Raw genomic sequence first — 25,954 nt, 5'->3', positions numbered from 1 at the left:
CATGGCCTCCAGGGGGCGCGCGTGCATCAGGAGAACGGAACAGCGGCTGCCTGCCTTAGGCCGCTGCCGCTTCCGGTCCGGGAGTATCGTTACCTGGCAACGCAAACCACTGGCGGAAGGCAGAATAGATTGGGCAGTTTGGTGCAGTTTGAAGAGGCGAGTGCGGGCGGGCGGGCGCAAGAGAAGATGAGACAAGGCGGTGGATACAGTGAGTCACACGCCCAGGTCAGATCAGGGAACGGCTCGAGCGGTCTCAATTATAGCGATTGATTCTGTTTGTGTTTCAGGGAAGGAGGGCGGGGACCGCAGCGGCGAGAGCAGGGGCCAGGAGACGGACTCCCTTCCGCCGTCGGTCTCCAAAGCTCAGGCCAGCTGCGAGGAGGCAGGATCGGGTAAAATTCCTCTCTTACCCAAAACGCAGAGTCGCATTGGCACCTACCCCGGGAAGCACCATGCTGTGCAGTGACGCCATTGCACCCGTGCCGTGCCATGTGACGTCATGTCATCAGTACCGCCTGGCGTGACGTCATTGCTCTAACACCACACATTTATTCATGGCTTTTCGGGGTAAATGGGGATCAATCCCCCAACCTGGGAACATGTGGCAGCCTGTGTAATGAAAGCAGAGAGGTCCCTGTGTAATGAACAGACCTGGGTGCCAGCAAAACCATGCTGGTGGAGAAGAGGCCAGGAGCACCTCCTGCAGCAGAGGATGTGCAAAGAAGTAATGTCATGGGACTATAGCGATGCAGCTCTGTCTAAGATCCCATGATCACTGGGTGTTTCTTGCAAAATGGGAAGCAGTGAAATGGTTAACAGTGTTGCCATGACTGATCTTCAGAGTTAACTAGAGACAGGGCCGGCTTTAGGAAGTGCGGGGCCCAATTCAAACAATTTTGATGGGGCCCCACAGCAATTTTGGTTGAGCAAAAAAAAAAAACACAATCCCCCCACCAACACACACCTTCACACCCTCCCACGGCACAGGAAAACCTCACGCTAAACTCACACCTCACAGCCGACGCACTCCTCCTCCGGGGCCAGCAGATTTGTATAATTTTTGGTGGTGCCCCCCCCCCATTAACTACTCCCCAACCCCCGTTAGCCACACTACCTGACCCACATTAGCCACACCCCCTGACCCACGTTAACCAGGCCTCTGGAGGTAACACTCTTGGGGCAAGATGGACACGTGACCAGAAGTAAAAGGGGTCATGTCACCCCTCTCAAAGGACTTTTCCCACCATCCTCCTACCAACAGGGATTAGTTTTGCCCCCACCAAACCTCCCTCATGCAACTATCCTGCAATTGCATTAACCCAGTGTGTGTGACATTAACCCGGCGGCAGAGAGACTGGGGGAAGTGTTCCCTCTAAGGCTATGTCTACACTCGCAGCTTCTTGCACAAGTACAGCCGTTCTTGTGCAAGAACCCACAGAGCAGCCACACTGCCCGCCTGCACTTGTGCAAGGAAATTTACAATATGGCGTGGTAAGAGAGGGTGTCTTGCGCAAGAGCTGCGCTCTTTTCTGACAGGTGAAAGCTCTCTTGCACAAGAGGGCAGTGTAGATGCTCAGCACGGATTTCTTGCACATGAAATCCCTATGGCTAAAACGGCCATTGGAGCTTTCTTGCTCAAGAGAGCATCCACACTGCCATGGATGCTCTTGCGCAAAATCACAGCTCGCACGTGGCAGTGTGGACGTGTTCTTGTGCAAGAAGTCTTACACAAGAACCTTTGCGCAAGATGTTCTTGCACAAGAAGTCTAGATATAGCCTAAGAGTTTCCTCCCATAAGCAGAATGGATTTTGTGTTGTGCACCTGTACTGAGTTCATGTGGCTTGTTTGGATGTGCCACTGTGACACCCAAGTTATTAATAAATATTTTATAAACCTTTACCTTTTCTCTCTCCTGCCATGTCTCCTCCTGTTGCACCATCAGCTCCCCTGGTGCCTACTGCCTCCCAACTCCTCACTCTCCTCTGCTGTCCTGACTCCTGCCCTTCTCACTACCCTTAGCCCTCCTGCGACCTGCCCCCTGCCACCAACCCTTCTCTCCCCCCTGTGCCTACTCCTCCAGTAGCCCCACTCTGATCAAGTGAGATACCCCTCCTCATCCCCTCTTCTAACACCTCCCTCTACACACCTTTCCTGCTTCTGTCCTCTGGTGCTGGTCCCTCCCCTGCAGGTCTCTGCCCTTCTGCTTCACCCCAGAATCCCCCTGCATCTTCCCTTAGCCCTGAACCCTCCTAGTGCCTCCCCCTTCCCTTACTGCCCCTGCCCCCTTTGCCCTCTTTTTCCCTGATGCCCACCCCCTCACCACTCTCTGCCCTGTTTCCCTCCTGCCCCTCTGTGCCCTCATACATGACTTGCTCCATCCCCACCTTTCTCATGCCCACCCCTTCTTTCAAGCCTTCTCCCAGTACCTTCCCCTCCCCCCTCTAGTCCCCAATGCCCTTCCCCTCTCCTCTCCTCCCTCAGCATCACCCTGTCCCCCCTCCCACTGACACCTCCCCTCCTGCCCTTTTCCTTTTGTCTGCACTTGGCCCCTTGGCATTTGTCTCTCCTCCACCCTATTTCTTGGTGCCTTCCCCTTTCTTCCTCCTCCCCCTCCACACAAGCCCCTTCCCTCCCTCTTCCCACAAGTCCCTCCCCCCTGCACAAGCCCCTTCCCCCCCCCTAATTTTCTCCCTCCCCTACCTTCTGCCTTCCACTTTGCAGGGCTGGAGTCTGTGCTCAGGCCCCCGATTCCAAATTCAGAACTAGGCCACACAATGCAATGTGGCCCCAAAGAGTTTTAAAGTCCCAGGCCATGACGTCATGTCACGCCAGGGCATCCTCCCCACCCACCTGAAATGCCACGCATGGCAGCAGCGTGTGCTGGCGAGGGGAAGCCGCACTGAAAGCTGCACACAGCAGGGATGATCCGGGGCCGGGGTAGGAGGATGCGTGGGCATGGTGACTGGGGGGGGCTGGGACCCACTCGAGGCAGAGCCAGGAGAGAGACCTAGCTCCACATATTGCTGGAGCAGGGCCCCCAGCTCTGAATATTAACTCGCCTCCTATGGCCCGACACACTTCCAGGTTCAGAGGCACGGGGCCCCCTTAGGTGTGGGGCCCAAATCGGTCGAATCAGCCTAAGGCCGGCCCTGACTAGAGATGTGAATGGTTAACTGATTACCTGGTAAGTGTCACCCTCATTTACTGCGTGATGCTTACCGGATACCAGTTAACTGGTGTTCGGGAGCAGCCCCTGACCCATGGCCTTCTGCAGGCAGAGGGCTGCCCCAACAGAGCTGAGAGGCACAGCAACGCTGGGGCTGGGAGCCTCCCTGGGACTGGGAGCCCACTTAGTCAATTAACCTGTTAAATGTTCGGTTAACCTAACTGTTAGCAGGTTAACTGATTAATCAGGATTTTACAGTCCTAGAGCTAACACCTCAATGAGATGAATAAGAGCAATTCACACTTCCTTGTTAGTTTTCCAAACTGTCTGGATACCCACAGTCATTCTCGAACCTAGAATTATTTTTTGTAATGAAAGCTTAAATTCCTTGCAAATTAACAGGTGCTTGCGCTGAAAGACTAGAGGAATTCAAGGTGTTTAGGGGCAAATAAAAAGCGAGTGGTAAGTTAGCCATGTTCTGAGGAGCATGTTTTGAAGTGACATTCCTCATGAACTAGAGCAATGGTTGTTAATCTTTTTTAATTTTCAAATGGAAGTACGGACATCTGCAGACCCTCAGGGCTCTATGGAGCAGAGGTTGAAAACCACTGGACCAGAGCGAAACAGGCAAGGGAGCCAAAGACACAATCCCCAGGTTAAAACTAAAGTTTTGGGCCCCACTTCATTCTGGTTTCTAGTGCTCAACTTGGCCATATGCAGTAGAATGAAGGATCCCTCAGGATTAGCTAACACCAATATTGCCTACCCCAAATATTCAAAAATCATGAGTCAGGCTTATACAAAATCATGAGCTTATATAAAAATAATAAATATGGTGCTTTTTATTTTACTTCTGCTTTATTGGGCCTTTAGAGTACAATAGGGTTACCTTTTGAAGCTTTGTCCATAGTTAAGGGGGTTAGAAACTCTTTCTTTAAGCATGATGGATGAAATCACATATCCACTTGACACCATGAGCCAGGGCTTTAAAGAAAATAATAATTATCATGAGACTGAAGACAAAATCATAAGAGCTGGCAACACCGTTCTCAGGTCCTGAATAGTGAAGGAACAAGCCTTTCCCTCCCCAGTTCGAGCTCCAGTGCAAAGTTGATTTCTCTCTCTTTCTGTCTCTTTATTCTCTGACTAGACATTTAAGGTTTCTGGCTGTGAATTATACATACCACTAGAAGACTCATTCATCATCGCCCGGGTCCAGCGCTGGCCCAGAGCAGTAGGGGCTACATGGGGTGTCAGCACAGCTGCTGGAGGCAGGGGAGAGGCCATGCTGGCCTGGGAGTGGTGGGGACCACGCAATACAGTGGCTTAGGGAGTAGCCCAGCACGGTGGGGGCCGTGCAGCATCCAGTGGGGTGGTGGAGACAGTGTTCCCAGCCTGCAGCTACTCCTCAGGACTGGGGCACTTGCTGCTCCCCGTGGTCATTCATGAGTACATCTGCCCCTCCTATCACACCCCTCACTTTCCATTTGACGCAAAACAATTGCATTCCATTCACATCCTCTCACAACCAAAACCCGCACCTTCTTTAAGGTGTGATAAGAGGAAGCTGTATACTGAATTTGGGGGTCCTAGCTCTTACCCTTTAGGAGAAGTTCTTGAACAAATGGACTCACGGATGGATGGATGGATGCACAAACTCTAAAATGACCAGAGCTGTCTCTTGGGTACAGGAAATTGAAGCAACAGCTTCAGCCCTGTGCTTTGGCTCCATGCTTCAGTGTGCGTGTGTCGTGCAGGGCTCAGTCTCTGATAGCAGCAGCCATAGGCACCAACTCTGTGGGTACTACAGGGCTGGAACGCCCATAGGGAAAAAAAAGGTGGGTACTCAGCACCCACCAGGCAGTCCCCTATCAATGTCTCACTCCGCCTCTCCCAGTACTTCCTACCTTTCAGGAGGCCCCATGGATCAGCGTTTCCTGTTTCTCTCAGTGCTTATCACATGCCATGGAGCAGCTGTATCGCAGTGTCAGGAGGTGCTGGGGGGAGAGGGAGGAGTGAGGGAGCAGCGCATTTTGGGGAAGAGGACAGGAAGATGCGTGAAAGAGGCAGGATAGGGTAGGATGAGGTGGGAAGAAGCAAGGTGAGAAGGGGCCATTGGTGGCTGGGGTGGAGTGGGGGAAGGTCCTGGGCAGAGCAAGAGGGGTATATCCCCAATCCAATTAGAAACACAGGCTGATTTGTCCCATGCCCTGCACTCCCCCAGGGATGGCTCTGACTGTAACTGTAGGGTTTGATGCTTTTATTTTTCAGATAATTATACCTCAGGAAAAGAAGGTCAAATTCAACCGCAATCAGCACTAAAAGTATGCTAATTTGATCCAAATTATTAGCACAAAACATCACAGGATTTTGAAGCTTGATAACTGTAAACTGATTGTTTCAGTACATCCATAACTGTATATAGTACTAAAGTTTCCAGCAAGAAGACCAATTTGCTGATGTAGTCTGAGGCTATGTAGTTTGCCACTAAATACCTTTTCAGCTGCAATTTTTTCCTTTATTGATAAACAAGTTTTGTATGTTTTTTTGTTCTGTTATTTGACTACGTCCATATAATATCGTTTATCTCCTGTTTGCCCTTCTTCCACTAGTTGGGAACACACTTCCTAAACAAACTGTGTGCAGATTAGAAACATTTTACCCAATAATGATACTTATTCTTCTAGTTCATGAATTCATTGTATTTGTGAATGCTTATGATCCAATTCAGATTTGGTCACACAGGAGTTCTTTTTGCAAATGAGTCTGAATAGAAAGATGTTGGAAACTCCCAATTAATTTCAGAAAAGCCACTAAATAGCCTTTGGACAGTACAACTTTTCTCTAGCTAATCAGTGAGAAATGGTCCAAACTGGCAATCTAGAACTGAAAGGGAAAATGCAAGTATAATACAAAGAAATGTGCTGACATGTCAATCTGTACAAACCTCTCAGCTTTCTATTCATTTTACAAATTTAGATCCTTCAACAACAGCTGAAATCATTTCAGGCACTTCGGCAACAGACTCTGCTGAATGTTAACATGGTAAGAGCAGAAGTTAAATATTCCTAAAATAAAAGGAAAAACCCAACAATCTCCTAAACTAACTTTTTAAGACTGATCTGGTATCTTAACTAAAGTTTCAGACCAAACAACTTTATTTTGCACAAAACCCGATAAAACAAACCAATCACTCTTCTAATACTTTATTCTGTATTAAAAATCAAAGGTTATGCTGATTATCTAAAAATGAATTTCCTAATTCATATTACATTAATAGACATGACCATTTAAACTGTTGGTATTGCCAGTAGCTGAAATATATTTTATCGTATAAAATAAGATTCTATTTTTATTATATGCAGTTTAAAAGAAGATGTTAATTAGCTTATTAAAGCTTTTTTAGATTACTCTGTTTGTTAAATGTGTGCTTTTTCTGCTACTCAACATATAATACAATTATTCATAAGGTGGTCTGTTGTATACATTCTGTCTAGGTTCTTAAACTGCATTACAGTACGAGGAGGACCTCAAAACAGGCAGTGTTTCAAGGAGAAAAGGGTTGAATTTAAAAAAAAGAGAAGGAGCCGAATATTTCTCTCACTATTGTTTAAATATGAAAGAGCTCCACTGACTTCAAAGGAGTTACTCCTAATCAGTCTAAGAAAGAACAGAATTTGGCCGAGGGTTTTAAACACCACTTCTCCGAAAATGTTAGGCTACCATTTCAGGAACAGTGTTATGCCCTTTTTCAACTCACTTCCTAGTGTAAAAGAAATAAGATCATGATGCTTCAAAGAGCTGAGCAAATACTTAAGTTTATATATCGTGGTTGACAGTGGAACCAGTAATCCCTACCTCTGCCTTGCATTCCTATATGCGTGGTGAAAAGATGAGCTTACCCATCAACTCATGTTTTAATTTAGAGAGAGTAATTCTTTATCAACTGTGAAAATGAAATAATTTCTACATATGTGGAAAGGTGATAAGTAACACAGCATGAATTGTCAAAAAAAAATCATATCAAGCCAACTTAATATCCTTCTCTGACAGCGAGACAAGCTTTGTAGATAAATGGAAGCAGAAGCAGTGATAGATCTCACCATTAGTAAGACTTTAGATACTGTCTTAGATGACTTCTCATAAAGAAACTAGAGAAATATTGCATAGATTATTATAAGGTGGGTGAACTGTGCACATCTGATGGGAAAAACACATTCAGAGAGTAGTCATGCTTTACAATCAAATTGGAAGAGCATATCAAGTGGGATTCCACAAAAATCTGTCCTGGGTCTGATTTAGGGATGTTAAATATTGGCTAATTGAATAGTTGAGTAACCTCATTAATTCTTAGCAGTTAGTTAACTACTCTGTAGTCCACAGGAGCGGGGATGGCAGCCAGTGCACTCCATCTCCACTCCCAAGGAGTCCCCTGCCCACTCCGCACAGGATGCCAGGTGGGAGCTGGTCCATGAGGAGAGCAGATTTAAATAACAGCTCCCCTTGTGGACCGGCTGCCTGTCACCCTGTGCTGCTGCCTCTGTATCAGAGGCAGCAGCACAGGGTGGCAACAGCCCCTGTCCAAGGGGGGCGGGGGGGAAATGTGTGTAGTCTATAGCAGAGTTTCTGAAAGTGTGCCATGAAATCACTTTGAGAAACACATTAACTGGCGGCCACCCTGGTTTGTTTATTTACTGGCTCCATGGAGCTCCCATTGTCTCCATTTCGTCCTTTGCAGCCAAGGGGAGCCGCTCCGTGGCCATGGTGCCACACTTTCAGAAACACTGATCGATAGCATTAACCTATAAGCTTTTGCTTATTAGATAATCAGTTAATCAACTGTACTATTACATCCCTAGTGTGATTCTGTTCAAAATCTTTATAAATAATTGGGATAATGGCATGAAGAGTACATTTCTAAAGTTTGATGATACTAAGCTGGAAGGATTGCACAAGACTTCAGAGGACAGGATTAGAATTCAAAATGAACTTGATGCACTGGAGAAATTACCTGAAATAAATAGGATGAAATTCAAGACAAATGCAAAGTACTGTGCTTAGGAAGGAATAACCAACTGTACAAATACAAAATGGAAAATGACTGTCTATGAGCGAATACTGTAGGAAAGGATTTGAAGGTTGTAGTGGATCACAAACTAAATATGAGTCAACAATGTAATACTAATGTTCAATTTTTGCATAATTCTGGAGTGTATTAGCAATGATGTTGTAAATAAAACACGAGAAGTAATTCTTCCACCCTACTCAGCACTAATAAGGCATCAGCTGGAGTGTTGTATCTAGTTCTGGGCACCACATTTCAGCAAAGATGTAGGCAAATTGGAGAAAATACAGAGAAGAGCAATAAAAATGATTAAAGATCTAGTCTGGAGAAGAGAAGATGGAGAGGGAACATGATAGTTCTTCTTCAAGTGGCCCCGTGGGTGCTCCATTCTAGGTGTCAGGTCCCGTCCCGGCGCCACGGCTCGGAGACTTTTCATAGCCGTGCTCCACCGGCTCACACATGCGTGCTTCCCCAGGATAATGTTCGCGCCTTTGATCAGCCGCGCGTGAGCCAGCAACCGTCAGTTCCTCTCAACTACCTCAGGTCGCGGTCAGAGCTCCCTGAACTCTTTCTTCAGTGATGTTTTTAGATAGTTTTCTGTCTGTAAATAGTTAAAGTTTAGTGTTAGTCGTGTTCCTATTACTTGTTGTTCTGTTCAAAAAGAAAAAAAAAGTTTTTCTCTCAAAACCGCTTTTCTTTGAGAAGCGCTGCAGCAAAGCGCTAAAGTGGTGAAATTGACTACCCACAACAAGGATTACACAGGCATTCAGTTTCTCTAACTGTGCTGTCAATGCCTGGATCAACTGGCTTTAAAAAATGCTCAGTGTGCCGTGAAGCCATGCCAACGGCTGATGGCTATGATACTTGTATCAGGTGCCTGGGGGAAGCTCATGTCCCCAAAAAGTGCACCCATTGTCGCAAGCTAACCTCAAGAGCCCCGAGGGAGCGGGAGATGAAGACAAGGATGTTAATGTTTGGCAAGGCATTGCAGCCTGACCCGATCCTTCCTGCAGCCACAAAAACCCTGAGCGTAAGAGGAGAGCGGCTTCTCCGGGACCGGCTGTCTCAAAAACATCAAAGCCATCCCCAACACACTCTCTACCTGCGGCAGCCACAACATTGGCAGGGACTTCCAAGGTGACCCCCGGGGGGTCCGGACAACTTACTGGGGCTGGCATGAGAAAGCCCCCACTGCCCAGAGTGAGAGTGGCTTTGGCGCCGACATTGGGAGCTGTGCCGCAGCTGGCCAGCAAATCTGCACCAGCTTCAGCTGCGCGCTCCCTGAAATTGACGGAGGCGCCGGTGCCGCAATTGACCAGCCGCTCGGCACCAGCTTCAGCGGCACCGGCTGTAACGGCACCTGCCTCACCGGCCCCAATGATGGTAATGGCACCATCCCCTCTGGCACCAGTATCGGAGGCAGAACACTTCAATGCCTCAGACTCGGCACCGTTGTTAATCCCGGCACCAGGCATTCTACTGGCACCGGCATCAGCGCAGCAACAGCTGATTTCCCCGGCACCGCTTCATTTCCACTCGGTGCCTGGCTCCCCTGTAGCTGTGGGGATGGATGAGGCTTCAATACCTAGGAAGTCATTGTCAAAGACCCATTATAGGGACAGGTCTTTTTCTCCAGCTGTTTCACCAGGAAGGCATGGTCGCTATTGTGACTATAATGTTTCTCCTTCAAGGATCACGTACAGCCAGTGTAATTATAGGGGCGCAGTGTATTTAGAGGCACGTTGGTCCTGTTCACGATTTTCAAGATACGGGTCTGTTAGACGCTCTCCATGTCGCGTGTATTATATCCAACATGGTAGTGCACGCTCACCTCGACACTCCTCCCCGTCACGTTCTGAGTGGTATTATGAGCGCTATCATAGATCGTATGACAATCGTCCCCAGCGTGACCATACACCATCATCGTGTAGGGGATCTTCCTGCATCTGCCAACCACAATAGCAGAATACTTACCTCTCCGATCACAACACCTAGACTCACTTTCTCCAGCTAAGAGTCCAACGATTCAGCTAGACCAATCCGAACCGGAAGAGGGACAGTTGTCTGAAGCAGAAGACCCTAAACCGGAAACTTCTCCAGCAGACTGCTCCTCGTCTTCCCCGGATGAGGCGATATGCCCAGGTGACATCTCTCCACCGGATGATCTGAAACACTTTCAGGATCTCTTCAAACGAGTGGCAGGCACGCAGGAAATACAGCTGGCGGATGTTCCGGTTAAAAGGCACCGTCTCTTGAAAAATCTCCGCCCACAACGTGCAAAGGTCGCGTTACCGATTGATGACGCGATCATGGAAGTGGCGGATGAGATATGGCAAACCCCAACATCAGTTATACCTACGAGTAAAAATGCCGACAAAAATGTTTTGTACCGGTAAAAGGATTGGACTTTTTATTCAATCACCCCCAGCCTAACTCATTGGTAGTAGGAGTAAGGCGCCACAGTACAAAAATACGCTTCCGGACAAGGACAATAAAAAATTAGATATTTTTGGTAGCAAAGTCTACTCTTCAGCCACACTGCTACTATGCATTGCAAACTATTCCGCACATCTATCGAACCATAATTTCGATAATTATTCAAAACTAGCAGAATTACTTCACCATCTCCCAGACAACAAGAAACCACTCCTGAAAGCAATAGTACAAGAAGGGTACGCATCATGTAGCACTGCACTACAGATTGCCATGGATGTGGCTGACACAGCGGCTCAAGTCACTGCTACAGGTATTGCCATGAGGAGATCATCATGGCTTTCATCAGCAGGGGCTCCAAGGGAGATGCAAAACAAGGTTGAGGATCTACCGTTTGACAAGCTTAAGCTCTTTGCGGCAAACACCGATGAAGTCCTTCACTTGGGAAAAGACCCATGCACCACTCTACATACACTTCGGATGTACACACCTTCCTTCAAACATAGACGTTATTTCCCTTACCAATGGAGATACGATTTTAATTTTTCTAGACAGCAAGCACGTCCCTTCGACAACCAGCGTCCTAGGCAACGCCCTCAGCACAAGCAACCACAACAGAGCCATTTGACCAATCAATCATCGACTAAGCAGCAGATTTGACTTGCTTGTCAAGGATGCAAGCCAACCCCCCATAATCAACACGGAAAACGAAACTCTTCATCTTTTTCACCATCGCCTATGATCATTTTATCATCAGTGGTCCGACATCACCACGGACAGATGGGTGCTAGAGGTAGTACAGTCCGGCTCCTCCATCTCCTTTTTCTCTATTCCCCCTACCACACCTCCTACCCCGTCCCTCTTCAGGGACCCCTCTCACGAGCAACTGCTGAAGCAAGAAGTTCAACGTTTGCTCACCATCGGGGCGATAGAGAGAGTTCCCAAACAGTTCTGGGGAAAAGGCTTTTATTCCCGATATTTTCTCACACCAAAGAAGTTGGGAGGCTGGAGACCCATTCTAGACCTTCGAAAGCTAAACCGGCACCTTCGAAAGCATTGTTTCGAGATGGTAACCTTATCAACTATTATTCTGTCATTGAACAAAAGGGATTGGTTTGCAGTCCTCGACTTGTGGGACGCCTATTTCCACGTAGCGATTCACGTGGCTCACAGGCTTTTTCTTCACTTCCAATTGGGGGATGAGCACTATCAGTACAGGGTTCTGCCATTTGGACTAGCATGTGCTCCCAGAGTTTTCACCAAAACATTAGCAGTGGTCGCGGCCCACCTGCACAGACTGGGGGTGACAATATTCCCCTATTTAGACGATTGTCTCCTCAGGGGCACAACGTATATGGAAAACCATATGGTTTGGACAGTATCCGACAAATTTGCTGCTCTGGGCCTTCTCATAAACGTAAAGAAGTCGTCACTAGTTCCATCCCAAAACCTTGTTTTCATAGGTGGACGACTCAATTCAACCATGGCGCGAGCATATTTACCAACGGAACGTTTTATGGTAATCAAAGACCTGGTACACACCGTGGTGCATGCTCCAACAATTCCCACACACTTCTGTCTACAGCTGTTGGGGCATATGGCTGCTGCCACTATTGTAGTGCGCAATGCAAGGTTACGTTTTCGTTGCCTCCAGCACTGGTTAGCCACGGTTTACATTCCGGCGAAACACAGTGTTCACAGGTTGATAGTGGTGCCACAGTATGTCCGGGAGTCCCTACAGTGGTGGGCCAACCCAGCCAATCTTCTCACGGGCGTTCCATTTCATCACCCGCAACCTACAACAGAAATAACCACAGATGCCTCCTTGACGGGTTGGGGAGCTCACATGGGCAATCTCACGGTCCAGGGTCGCTGGTCAACACAAGAAATGCTACTGCATATCAATGTGCTCGAGTTGAGAGCGGTGCGGCATGCCTCATGTTATATCAACAAACAAGGAGGTGTTCGATCCCATTCTCTTTGCTCAGAGAGCATCCGTTTATGGAATTTGTGTATCAGCAACAACACCGTTCTAACAGCTTCGTATCTTCTAGGTGTCGACAACTTAATAGCGGACTCTCTCAGCAGACGTTTTCCACACGACCATGAGTGGGAGGTTCGGATGGACATGGGGACTCGTATCTTTGCTCGATAGAGATTTCCGGCGATAGATTTATTCACAACAGAACTCAATTCGAAATGTCCCGCCTATTGTTCAAGAGCCAGAATAGGACGTCACTCGCTGGGGGATGCCTTTCTTCTCCACTGGGGGAGGTTGTTACTGTATGCCTTTCCCCCAGTAGTCTTAATTTCGAGGTTCTCGAAAAAATCAACACAGACAAAGCCCGGGTGATCCTCCTAGCCCCGGCATGGGCTCGTCAGCCTTGGTTCTCAGTGCTCCACCAGATGTCAGTGAGAGTGCCGTATCCTCTGCCTTCTCTTCCGAATGTATTGACCCAGGGCAACAGATCTCTCAGTCATCTGAGACCCAAAGTTCTGCTCCTCACAGTATGGGTGCTTGTTGGTTTACCGACTCCAAGCAATCCTGTTCTCAGCGAGTCAAGCAAGTGTTGATGCATTGTAGAAAACAGTCTACACAAACTACTTATATGGCTAAGTGGTCCAAATTCCAAGCACGGTGTGCAGATAACAATGTAAACCCTCGTTTCACAACCCTACTTTGTATATTGGAATACCTCTTGCAGCTGCATAACAACGGCCTGGCAGTTGCATCTCTACGAGTACACTTGGTGGCAATTAATGCATTCCATCAAAAGGATGGGGTTGTTTCCTTGTTCGCTCACCCTACTACAAAAAGATTTCTGAAGGAGCTCTCGAATCTCCATCTCCCGCAGAGGCCTCCTCCGCCTTTATGGAATTTGGATCTAGTCCTAGAAACGTTGACTCGTCCTCCCTTTGAGTCCTTGGCTACAGTGAAATTATACTTACTTACTGTCAAACTTCTATTCCTCCTAGCCCTCACTTCGACTCGCAGAGTGAGTGAGATAGCAGCTTTTATGGCCTCACCTCCCTCTAGAGTTTTTTCTAAAGACTCGGTGACATTAAGGACCCATTCGGCGTTTATCCCGAAAGTTTCTTCTGAATTCCACATAAATGAGCCAGTAGTTTTACCATGTTTCTTTCCAAAACCCCATACCTCAACGCAAGCAGCGCAGTTGCATACGTTGGATGAGAGAAGATCCTTAGTGTTTTACATTGACAGAATGCGGGGTTTTAGGAAAACAGACTGTTTGCTGGTATCATTAGCGCACCATTCAAAAGAACAGCCTCTAACTTCTCAGCGTATTTCAAGACTGATAGTTTCATGTATATCCATGTGCCATTCACTATGAGGGAAGCCTCTCCCTTCTCTTCTGAGGGCTCATTCAACTAGGGCAGTTGCTACTACTATGGCCTTTCTGAGTAGAGTGTCCTTTCATGACATTTGCAGAGCGGCAACATGGTCTTCTAATGTGACTTTTATGAAGCACTATGCTCTAGTCGATCAGTTTGCTTCAGACTCTTCTGTGGCTACAGCAGTACTTAATCGTGCTGGTAGTCTTGATTCCGGAGCGCTCTAATTCTGTTCTGGATGCTGCTCCGGAGTCACCTAGAGTGGAGCACCCACGGGGCCACTCAAAGAAGAAAAAAAAGTTACTCACCCTGTGAAGTAACGATTGTTCTTCGAGATGTGCCCCGTGGGTGCTCCATGACCCACCCTTCCTCCCCTCTCCGGAATTGTTCTTTATTTTTTCTTCCAGATGAGCGGGTGAGAGGAACTGATGGTTGCCGGCTCGCGCGCAGCTGATCAAAAGTGTGAATGCTATCCTGGGGAAGCACGCATGCGCAAGCCAGTGGAGCACAGCTATGAAAAATCTCCGAGCCGTGGCGCCGGGATGGGACCCAACACCTAGAATGGAGCACCCATGGGCCACATCTCGAAGAACAATCGTTACTTCACAGGGTGAGTAGCTTCTTTTTTTTTTAAGTACATAAAAGGTTGCTATAAAGGGGAGGCGATAACTCCTTAATCATTGAGGACAGGATAAGAAGTAATAGGCTTAAATTGCAGTAAGGGAGATTTAAGTTAGATATTAGGGAAAACTCCACTGTAAGGGTAGTCACTCACTGGAACAAATTATATAGGGAGGTCCACTGTGATGGGGTTCCTGGGTACAACCTGAACTGTGAGATCCCTGAGGTCTCTGTCCCGCTATCCTGGAATATCCCTCTCATTCTTCAATGCTGTTCCCAAGCTACTGGCCTCTTACAGGTGCTGCACTTATACAGATATCCACCTGCCAGACATTCATAAACCAACAATAGAGATATTCTAGCCAGTTCCTCCCAGCTCCCCCATCTTGTATCCCAGAACTATACTGTCTTGCACTGGTCAGAAGCCTGGCCAATGCAAGTTCATTTCCCTGCCCCTCCATCCCTTTTAAAAGGATAGCTCATAAGACATAGCTTATACAAAACATGTAATAATTATAATGATTGTCATTATAATAATGACAATGGTGAATACGGAGGTTCCAGGGTGATATTTTGAAGTACAGAATATCACACCCAGAAACAAGTTTGGGATTGGAGGCCCTGGGGTTCTGCTCGGCACTAACCCCACAGGAGCGGCTCTATAGCTACAGTGCTGTGAATCTGACTGGGCTTGCCTCTCCACTTCAGGCGTTCTCATTATTATGAAATTGAGCTAACCCGCATAGGTGCTAAGACCCCAGAGGTTGCAGTGCCTGAACCAGGGAGGCAAACCCAGCCAGCCTCATGGCACAGGAGCTGCCATACAACCCTTTGAAACATTCTGGCAACCTGGTTCTGAGCCCCAGGTTGAGTAATCCCCGTTTTGATAATATTTAATCATGCCTCCATGCAGTGGACTGGGTAAGATGACCTATCCATGTCTCTTCCAGTCCTATATTTCTGTGATTATAGGTTCTATGCTGTTTTCTGTAGATATCTTTCAAAAAGTAACATTCTCCAAATATCTTTTTCAGGTACAATCTGAAATCAGTGAGATACTGAATAAAAATATAATTGATGTCAAAACCCCACAGTGCAGTCCAGACAAGCTTCTGAAGACAAGCTCACCACCTGATATAGCTATGGTATGTTTCTTAATACTTACTTACTACTGAATTGCACATTACAATATTTTATTGGATTTCTGTTTCTGAGAACTGTATGTTTTTTGCAAAATGTAATCAAAGCAAAGAAAAATTCTGGGCACAAAATGTGCCCACAGTAATTTCCTTTCTAACATATATAATGGTCTTATTTATAGTACAAGTCCATCATAATTCTATCTTAAAAGAACATTAATTGAAGACTACAAAAACAGTCATGTTGTGGGACCTAGTTACAACAAGCTTGTCTCCCAATATGGTTAAAGCTCAGTTCCTTTTTTACTTTAAACAAGACTTCAACAAGGGCCTCCAAACTATGCTAAAGATGTGAATTTGTATTAAGTGGGACAGCTCCTATTGAATGTGATGGGAATTCTCTGTGTGTTTGGCACAGTCAGTCTCATTCCTGTGAAGTGCTGAGTAAGCAACATCTTTTAAATATGGATTTAGCACAAAGTTCTGCTTGCCTTACATAAGTTGTCCAATTAAATTGAGTAGGCTAATTGTGTATAGGGCTGCCAGACGGTTTCAGAAAAAATACCAAACAAACCCACGCCAGGAAAAAGTTTGTTGGGCAAAAAAAAGGGGGCGGGCACGGGGGAGAGACGCCTCACTATGCGGTTTTTAAAGGGGCTACAGTGTTTGAGGTTGCTTAACTCTCGGGTCCTTTTTTTTTTTTTGCTTAACTACTCTTGGGGCTGAGTGATCATGCAAAACAAATTTAATTAGTCTTTATAGCAGGTGTGGGGGGGGGAGGGTTCCAGTTAAATATATGGGGGGGTTAAATATATTTTTATGAGTACACTGTCTTTGCTGAAAATCCCCCAAGCTCCCAGAGCCTGAACCCCAAAATTCCCATCCCAGTCCCCTGTCTCAGCCCAGATCCTGCCCCCAAACTCCCTCCCAGAGCCTTAGGCAGGTTGGGGGGGCAGTCTTGGACCCATTCTAGGCACCACCAAAAATTCGGCCAACCTGTCCCCTGGCTGGGAACTGCTCCAACCCCGGGCAGAGTTTCCCCTTCCCTGCCCTGCGCTCGCTTGGACCCAGGAGGCGCTGAGGACAGTAGCCACAGCTAGGAGTCCCGCTGTCCCCTCTGATCGCTGGCTCCGGCTTAGCTGCAGGAAGCAACTCATCGCTGCTGCTCATGGAGACTCTGGGACCAGGCTTCAGGCCTGATCCCCATGCTCCGGCGGGGGCTGCTGCGGTGCCCCAGAGCCCAGGCTGCAGCTGGGAGGGGGAATCTCCAGCAGGGCCAATCCCGCTGCTTCTCAGGAGCCTGTCCCAGCCTGCACCCCCAGCCTGGCCAGGCCCTGCTTGGCCCAGCCTCTGCCCTAGGGCAGGCAGCACATGGGGGGGCAGGTAAGAGTGACCCCCCAGGAGTGGTGCCCCGGTACCCCCAGGCTGCAGGAGGAGGGTTTAGCCCCAGGCTGCTCCCAAGGCCTCCCCGCCTGCAGGGATTTTAGCTGCCTTGGTTGGGTGGGAGATTAGTAATCCCCGCCCCTCTGGGTTGCCAAGCTGCCTCTGTATTGAGCCGGACAGTCCAGGATTTTCACCTCCTCGCTGGGAAAAAAAATCAGAAAATACTGGACATTTTAGGTGTCCGGTATTTTCTGATTTTTTTTTTTACTGGGCAGGAGGCAAAAAATACTGGACTGTCCGGTTCAATACTGGATACCTGGCAACCCTAACTGTGTAAGATTTGCCCATTAGCTTGTCTTTCCCCTGCTGCAAATGTTCCGATAGGACTCAACATGTTGAGTCAACACATTGGGCCTCATGCAGGGCCCAGTGAAGACAATAAAAAGATTTATTGACTCCATGTGCTTTTAAACAGATCCTTTTCTAAAACAGTGTGCCTTTCCATAACTGATAGAATACTTTGCTTTCTTGAAAAATAGTTAAATTTTATGCCTCCAGAAGAAAACAGAAAACTGACAAATGAAATGGGACTCATAATACAATTTCTTAAATTTGTTGGAGTATTCTGATCTGCTCTTTAAGATTTTAATGGAAAGATTAACAGTCTGAATATGTCTTTCCTCATGTTAGACAAATAGATTTTGTTGGCAGATAAAATTTCTAGCAATATTGCATGATTCATAGATTTTACAACGAATTTGTTGTCTTCTGCCTCGAGTGTTGTGAAAAATTATAGCCAGTATGATTGTTATTGTTTTTTGTAGTCTACAAGGAGTCCAGAAACACCATTGTCTAGGAAGAAATTTCATCTTGATAAGAAACATTGTACCATTCAATCTGTGGAAACAAATCCTAATAATATCTTTGGAAATGTGGTCAGTGATGTAAATATTTCAAATCAGATTTCATTAAAAACTATAGCAACTGGAAAGATTGAAAACTCAGTAGAACCAATTGAAAACAAAACTATGATTGTAAAAAATGATTGCAAATTGAAGGATTATGCCAAATCTGAATGTTTTCTACCTTGTATTGATTTGGAGCCTCAAAGTATGGTACCTTCTCATGAGAAAGTAAGTTTGGATGACTCTGAATCTTGTGTGCCTCTTCTCAAATACAGTGATGAACGTAACCTAATAGACAACCTTAGCTATTCTATCAAGCCATTGAAACAAGAATGTCAAAAGTCTCACAAACGGGACCTAGAACATGCATTTAAATGTCAGAATGTTTCCTGTAATCAAAATGATGTTTTTGATGATATGTCAGAAAAAGAAAAATCTACTTTTTTATCTAGAGTGAAATTACACATGGACTTAAAATCGAGGGAAAATTCAGAGCCCGAGAAATCAGTAGACAATTTGCATGTTTCTCTGGTTTCCCTTAAAGGAAAAAATCTGAATCTTGGTCAAGAATTTAACAAAGACTCTGAATGTAACAACTCTCCGAATTCTGCTTATATAACTACATGCAGTACACAGACAGAAATGGAAAGCAAGAACAAAAACAAAGAATTGTATAGTACCGATGGTGTTGGCATGTTCCAATTAAATGCCTTTTCTAAAACAGTAAAAGATAAATTACTAATGCTTGATAACACAGAGAAACTACAGAAAGAAAAAGAACAGCAAAGGATACTAAAACTTGGAAATCAGAATTTCTGTGAAATCACAGCTGATGAGTCCCCTGCAAAAATGGAAGAGTTACAAAATTCCCTGAAAGATTCCAAACACTTGCAAAAAAAAGTAATGGAACTTGAGAGTGAAAATGTAGCGCTCAAGTCAAAAATGAAACCTCTTACTGTTATCATAAGGTCTCTGAGAGACAGAAATTCACAATATGAGAAGCAAATTAAGAATGTTGTTGAAGAAAAGAAAAGCATGCAAGTTAGGTTAGTTAAATCAGAAGGAGATAGCAAAGAATGTATTAAAGAAGTGAAAAAATTGTTAAAGAAATGCAAAGAACTTCAAGACCAAAAGAAAATTATTGAGGGAGAAAAAAATCAACTCTGTACTGAAAACCAATGTATGAAGCAAGCACTAGATGACTTCAAAATTAATAACCAGAAAGCACAAGAAATAACGATTACTGTTACCAGTGAAAAGGATAGGCTCTTTATGGAACTAGAATCTTTGCAAAAGGAATCTTCAGTGTTGCAAGAAACAAATCAGAAACTAGAAATAAAAATGTCCCAACTTGCAAAAGAAAAGAACTCTCTTGAAAAAGAATTTGAAAAAAATCAGATTCAAATACAGCAACTGAAAGAAAAAGAAAATGAAACAAAATCTGAACAGGAGACTCTTTGTCACATAATACAGTCACTTAAAGACAAAAATCTTGATCTTGAAATGACATTGCAAGAATGTGCTAATGCTAGACAAATGTTGCAGAAGGAGCTTGAGAGGGTCCAGTCAGATAAAGCTTATATAGAAGAGAAATTCTTGACTGAACTTCAAAATATAAAAGCAGAAAGGGATATTTTAAAGACTAAGTTATTGAATATGAACAGAGAATGTGAGAATTTATCAACAGTGGTGGCAAATATCACAAAGGACAATCAGCTTCTTAAAAAGGAACTGCAGGAAAGTAAACAAGATACTTCCAAATATGAAAGTAACATCAGAAGATTGAATGAAGACCATTTACTTATGGAAAACCAACTGCGGACTATAGAAAATGAAAGAGATGTATTGCAGTTTGAACTTCGCCATCTCCATAAGGATTATGTTAATCTAAGGGATCAAATTACTGTTTTGGTCAATGAGCAGCATAAACACAGTTACATTTCAGGCAACCAGAAGGAAAAATATTGCACTGAAATTTGTGAAGAAATTTCTGATTATAGATATACAGCTTTAAAATGCATTCCACAAGGTATGTGCTGTATTTCACAACATTTTACTGCACAGGTGTTGTTTTAATTTTAATTTACTCAGTTTCAGCACCACCAACCAACTTTTAAAGTAAATTACTTACCAAAGCCATTGCCAAGTTGTACATTAGTTTGACTTCTCTACTTAGGAAAACTCAAGAGGATTTTTTTTTTTGCAGGGGGGGGGTTAAAGCTGAGGCAGTTTAAGTCTTGGTAGCTTAATTTAAGAATTTTTTGTTTCTGAAAAAGAGATTCTACATAGTACAGACACCATTTTTATTATCATAAAACAAAATCTCAGAAAGAGCCTGGTCCAAAGCCTACTGAAGGCATAGGAAATTTTTCGTGTACTGTAATGAGCTCTGGAACCCTGAGAGTTATACATTGTGCTTCAGGTTTTTTCAGTTGTCCTGAAGTGTCTCTTAAAATGAATTACTCCTGCTGTTTTTAAAGAAATACTATTTCTCTTAAAAGAAAACTGTCTTTTTTTTCCAGGCAATTCCAGTTAAACTGCAAGAGTCTCTTGCTTCAGAGAAATTGTAATAAACATTCTCTTTTAAACTGATTAAAAGTTCTGCTGTTCAGTTATTTCAGTTTTCAGTTGTTACTTCAACAAATGGTCTTTTTTTGTTCAATTTTCCTAATGTAAAATTTCCCATATGCTTTTTTGAACACTTGAACTTTGGCTGTATTTTATAGATTCATATGCGCAGGTCCTCAGTAGATGCAAATTGTTACAGCTCTGCAGATATCAGTGGGGCTATCAGAATTGACCCCAGTTGAGGATCTGCCCCCAAAAGGGCTGACAGAATGCTGGGCCCTTGGGTAAAGCGAGTGGAAGGGGGACTAAGGCAGAAGAGGTGAGACTAAACTCCCCTTCCCTCCACTAGCCCTTCAGCACCACCCAGACTGTGCCACCTGGTCCTTAGGCAGTGATTTAAAGAGCCTGGGGCTCCATCTGCTGCCACAGTAGCTACAGCATCTGGGAGTTCCAGGTCCTTTTGAATAGCTGGGCCCCACAGCAACTGCTCCCTTTACCTCCCTGTTGGCAGGCCTGTTTGACCGCTTTGTTTTTTTAATTTTTCAGTCTGAAACTGCCTAATGCAGCCCAGAGTATTGCACCCAGTTATTCATGCATCAAGCCCAAGGATTTGAATTACAGGCAGTCCCCGACTTATGTCGGATCCGCACTTACGAACAGGGCTTTTCTCGCCCCGGAGCTCACGGGCAGCGGGTCGCCACCCGTGTCCTCCGGGGCAAGAAAAGCTTCTCCCGGTCTCCCTGGTCTGCTGGGGGGGGGGGGGGTCCAGCAAAGCCTCTGGACCCCCTCCAGCAGACCAGGGACACCCGAGCAAAGCCGCCCAGGCGGCGGGAGTCCCGCTGCCTGGGCGGCTTTGCTCGTTTGCCCCGGAGCAAAGACGCCCAGGCAGCGGGACTCCCGCCACCTGGGCGGCTTTGCTCCTGTCCCCCTGGTCTGCTGGGGGGGTCCACCAAAGCCGCTGGACCCCCCCAGCAGACCTGGGACACCTGAGCAAAGCCGCCGCCTGGGCTGCTTTGCTCCCGGGCAAACGAGCAAAGCCGCCCAGGCGGCAGCTTTGCTCTGGTGTCTCTGGTCTGCTGGGGGGGTCCAGCGGCTTTGCTGGACCCCCCCAGCAGACCAGGGGGACAGGAGCAAAGCCGCAGAGCACGCCCGCAGCGGGACAGCCCGGGCGCGCCTGGGCTGTCCCGCTGCGGGCGTGCTCCAAGGCTTTGCTCCCCGTCTCCCTGCAGACCAGGGAGACGGAGAGCAAAGCCGCTGAGTGCTCAGCGGCTTTGCTCCTGTCCCCCTGGTCTGCTGGGGGGGGGAGGTGCAGCAGGGAGACGAGGAGCAAAGCCTTGGAGCACACCCACAGCGGGCGTGCTCCGCGGCTTTGCTCCTGTCCCTCTGGTCTGCTGGGGGCGGGGTGCAACTAGTGACCCCCCCCCAGCAGACCAGGCTTTTCTTGCCTACCCCTGGGGTAGAGCAGCTGGGGGCTGCCGGGTTGGTCCCGCAGTGCCGCTCCGGACCAACCCGGCAGCACCCCAACTGCTCTGCCCCAGGCGTCCTGATTCAGCCGCTGCTGGTCAGTTTCAGCAGCGGCTGAATCAGGACGCCTGGGGCAGAGCAGCTGGGGTGCTGCTGGGTTGCTCCAGTAGCGCCGAGGAGCCACGCTACTGGAGCAACCCAGCAGCACCCCAGCTGCTCTGCCCCAGGCGTCTCCAAGTCAGCCGCTGCTGAAACTAACCAGCAGCTGACTACAGGAAGCCCGAGGCAGAGTTGCTCTGGGTTTCTTAAGTTGAATCTGTATGTAAGTTAGAACTGGCATCCAGATTCAGCCGCGGTTGAAACTAATCAGTTCCGACTTACATACAGATTCAACTTAAGAACAAACCTACAGTCCCTATCTTGTACGTAACCCGGGGACTGCCTGTATATACAAATCTGAACATATTGCTTAGAAAGATATTGTTTAGAAAGATGCTCAGGTAAAGAAAGCATCTGGCAGCCCTCTAGGGGCTAACCTTAGTGAACTGCATCCAGCTCACAGCCTGTTTATTGCCCACCCTTGCTCTATACCTTATTTTTGAGGGATTATTTTTAGTCAGCAATAAATAGGGTTCTGTGAAATAAATCCCTGAAAGAAAAATAAAGCAAAGTAACTAAACTGAAAGTCTAAAGTAAACTGAAATCCCATTATTCCCCTCCAGAGACTCATATTCACCATACTTTTTCCTCATGTATTGAAAGTGGTACTTGTGTGTTTCCATCTACCACAGTGCACAGAAATGAGAGATCTAATGTTCCTGGGATATATCAAGATATAGTGCTTTCTGATGTGTATGAGTAGATTTACTTCCCGTGAAAATTATAAATTAACAGATCTGTCCTGAGCAAGGTATAGTGTAGGCACATGGGCTACGTCTAGACTGGCATGATTTTCCACAAATGCTTTTAACGGAAAGGTTTTCTGTTAAAAGCATTTGCGGAAAAGAGCATCTAGATTGGCACGGACGCTTTTTTGCAAAGCACTTTTTGCGGAAAAGCGTCCATGCCAATCTAGATGCGCTTTTGCGGCAAAAGGACTTTTGCCCGAACGGGAGCAGCATAGTATTTCCGCAAGAAGCACTGATTTCTTACATGAGATTGTCAGTGTTCTTGTGGAAATTCAAGCGGCCAGTGTAGACAGCTGGCAAGTTTTTCCGCAAAAGCAACTGCTTTTGCGGAAAAACTTGCCAGTCTAGACACAGCCATGCTGTACACATAACATACATTTACCAGCATCAATTACTACAACTTAACCCTGACCCGCAGCAGACCTGTTATTTTAGTCTGGATCATTCGTGCAGAGTTTGCTATAATTACATACGGTGGAATAAACCACTGAGGACTACTGAAAGACTGTGGCATTCACTTGCATTGTAGCTTTTCAGAGTTGTTGTCTATCTTGTTTGTTCGTACAGCACAATGAATCCCTCTCTTGACTGGCACTGCTGTGCACAATTGTAATATATATATATACACTCTTACTTATGATAATCTAAGCTGAAGATTCTGAACTTAGACCTCTAGAGGTGAAAGGCTAGTACATTAACCCCATGCGCCATTTACTCTGACTTTCCCCATAATTCAGAAATTGTGTTTAGAAGAAATTGCCTGTTCAGAGAATCCCTCATCCAATAATTCCATTAGAGGTAAGTTTTCAACATTGCTGCCACCACACCCTGATATTTGGACATGAATGTGGGAAAGGAGCATTTGTGTATCTGATTTCTACCATTATACTGTGACAATATTTTAGCATTCCTTTATTTATATACAAAACTAGCACATATACCAGGCGCTGCTTAGGTACTTTACTTAACTGATTTTTTTAAATTAAAGGAAAAGGTACAAGCTTCATTTAAACAATTGTATTTTTCAACAGTGTTACTTTGATGAAGTTGTTCTTTTTCAAATTTCTTTAAAAAGTGATTGTTAATTTTTTTTTCATTTAATTGTTTTTAGTACATTTAAAAAAATGGAAATTCTTTCAAGTGTATTTTTCTTCATCCTTATAAACTATAAAGTTTTACCATTTGCTATGTTTCAACAAAAAATGGCTATGGTCAGTGTGGTTTACAGTAACATTTCTTCTAGTTTTTACACATTAAGCATTAATTTAGCTATGCCAAAACAGAGCACTACTTCAAATTTCTGTTTTATTTCTTTTCTGTAAGGTTTATTGAGAAGCAATCCTGTTGCAGGTTCATCTTATTTTTCTGGATCAGCTTGGGTCAGCCCAAGGGTGAAAGTAACTTACATTTTTTACAGGTATTGTCATATCACAACACCCCTGTAAGAAATTTAAGTGAGAGATAGATTACAAGAGGCTCAAGATGAGGAGTGCTGGGGAGTGCAGAGGCTCAGGACTGGAGATGTGGGGGGAGTGTAGGAGTCAGGTTTGGGGGTGAGGAGGGACTCAGGGCAGGAGGTGTGGGGGTGCAGGAATCAGGGTTGGGAGGGTGAGGAGGGGCATGTGTGGGGAGGCTAACCCCTCACCACCACAACCACCACCACCAGATTCGTACCAGAGCTGCTTGCTTTTCCCATTCCTGTCCCTTTCAGGGAACCAGAGAAAAGTGTGCAACTTGTCTGCCCTATGCACTCCCCAGCCAGTGTGAGGACTGCAGCAAACTGTGCATTTTCCCCTCACACCCTGATAAATGGGAATAGCCAGCAATGTCCCTGAACATATCAAGGGGTAGGGATGGAGTGCTACACACACACACACACACACACACACACACACCACACACACACACACACCCACCACCTTCTCTAAAGGATACCTGGGGGTGGGAACCTTTGGGGTGGGGCAGTCCTGGATACGGGAGGCACACCCCCAGATAGCCCCTTTCATCTGCCTGGTGATTCTCTATCTTTTCTGTTTGGTTTTATAAGTAGCAATCCCATTCCAGGCACATCCCATTTTCCTGGCGCAACCAAACACACTACTTTTAATTATGGTAAAAGGAAGCTGCATACCAAATTTGGTAGTCCTAACTCTTACCATTTAGATGGAGTTCTTGAACAAACAGACAGACTCTCAAATATATAGTAGACTAGTACAGTTAATTAACTAGTAAGAAATGGATCAAAATTCTTGTCTTGTTTAGATAGGGTAATGAACTCTAAAGTGTTGTGATTTCTAAAGCATACTACCATTATTGATCCATATAGACCCTGCTGGTGCACTTTAATGTAGTGCTGTTTGAAACTAAAGGTTCTCTAGTGTGCCTCAGCATGGTCCAGACAGATCAGTTAATGCACAATCCCCCACCTCAGTAGAGCATTTTATTCCAATGGCTAAACAAGCCCAGTCTTCCTGTTCTGGTGTTAATATTTCTAGAACAGCATGTTTTTTTTTAATAGTTTTGCTAGTGCAGGTGGAACTTCTCTGGTCCAGCACCCTCTGGACCTGAGCAGTCCCAAGCCACAGAGTGTGCTGGATCAGGGGAGGTCAAAGCGCCACATCCAGCTGTAGGCTGTGCTCCTGGTCATCAGCCCCACTATTTCTAGCCTCCTACAGCACCAGCCCTGGCTGGGGCTGCACCACCCCCACCCCCCACATCAGCCCTCCACTGCACCAGCCCCACCTGGGATTGTACTCCCCACCACACCCACCCCACTGGCACTGCAGTCCCTATCGCCAGCTTAGCCCAGGCTGCACTTCTGAACCTGCCCAGCTGGGGCTCTCTGGTCCTGGTTTGTAGAGGTTCAGCCTATAATACACAGCAATATTTCACCACCACACTGAAGACCCTAACTCAGCAGTGGTTTTAAGATTTTAATTCCTTGGAT

At 46.0% G+C, this 25,954-nt stretch overlaps 1 protein-coding gene across 5 annotated transcripts; it reads left to right on the top strand.

Annotated features, from left to right (window-relative positions):
* The first annotated feature begins 47 nt into the window (after positions 1-47).
* On the top strand, positions 48-20,665 carry CCDC110 (coiled-coil domain containing 110). Of its 5 annotated transcripts, XM_075930322.1 has the most exons (7): positions 48-208; positions 288-392; positions 5,439-5,491; positions 6,147-6,212; positions 15,675-15,785; positions 17,987-20,096; positions 20,590-20,665. In XM_075930322.1, exons 1-7 carry the CDS (start codon positions 187-189, stop codon positions 20,601-20,603), a joined length of 2,481 nt encoding a protein of 826 aa, XP_075786437.1. In that variant the 5' UTR covers positions 48-186; the 3' UTR covers positions 20,604-20,665. The 5 variants fall into 5 exon arrangements, with proteins under 5 accessions (XP_075786437.1, XP_075786436.1, XP_006128534.3 ...); XM_075930321.1 differs by lacking the exon at positions 20,590-20,665 and having other exon boundaries at positions 17,987-20,583; XM_025187426.2 differs by lacking the exons at positions 288-392; positions 20,590-20,665 and having other exon boundaries at positions 133-225; positions 17,987-20,583.
* The last annotated feature ends 5,289 nt before the right edge of the window (positions 20,666-25,954 follow it).

Source organism: Pelodiscus sinensis, chromosome 5 (genome assembly GCF_049634645.1).
Source record: "Pelodiscus sinensis isolate JC-2024 chromosome 5, ASM4963464v1, whole genome shotgun sequence".
In the NCBI taxonomy this organism is placed as follows: domain Eukaryota; kingdom Metazoa; phylum Chordata; order Testudines; family Trionychidae; genus Pelodiscus; species Pelodiscus sinensis.
This window is presented reverse-complemented; position numbering and strand designations above follow the sequence as displayed.

Excerpts from the sequence above, each read along its gene's own strand:
- CCDC110 (XM_075930321.1), top strand. The coding sequence starts at position 187 with ATGAGACAAGGCGGTGGATACA. Across the intron at positions 393-5,438 it reads CTGCGAGGAGGCAGGATCGG|ATAATTATACCTCAGGAAAA; the intron begins GTAAAATTCCTC and ends TTTATTTTTCAG. Across the intron at positions 6,213-15,674 it reads CTCTGCTGAATGTTAACATG|GTACAATCTGAAATCAGTGA; the intron begins GTAAGAGCAGAA and ends TATCTTTTTCAG.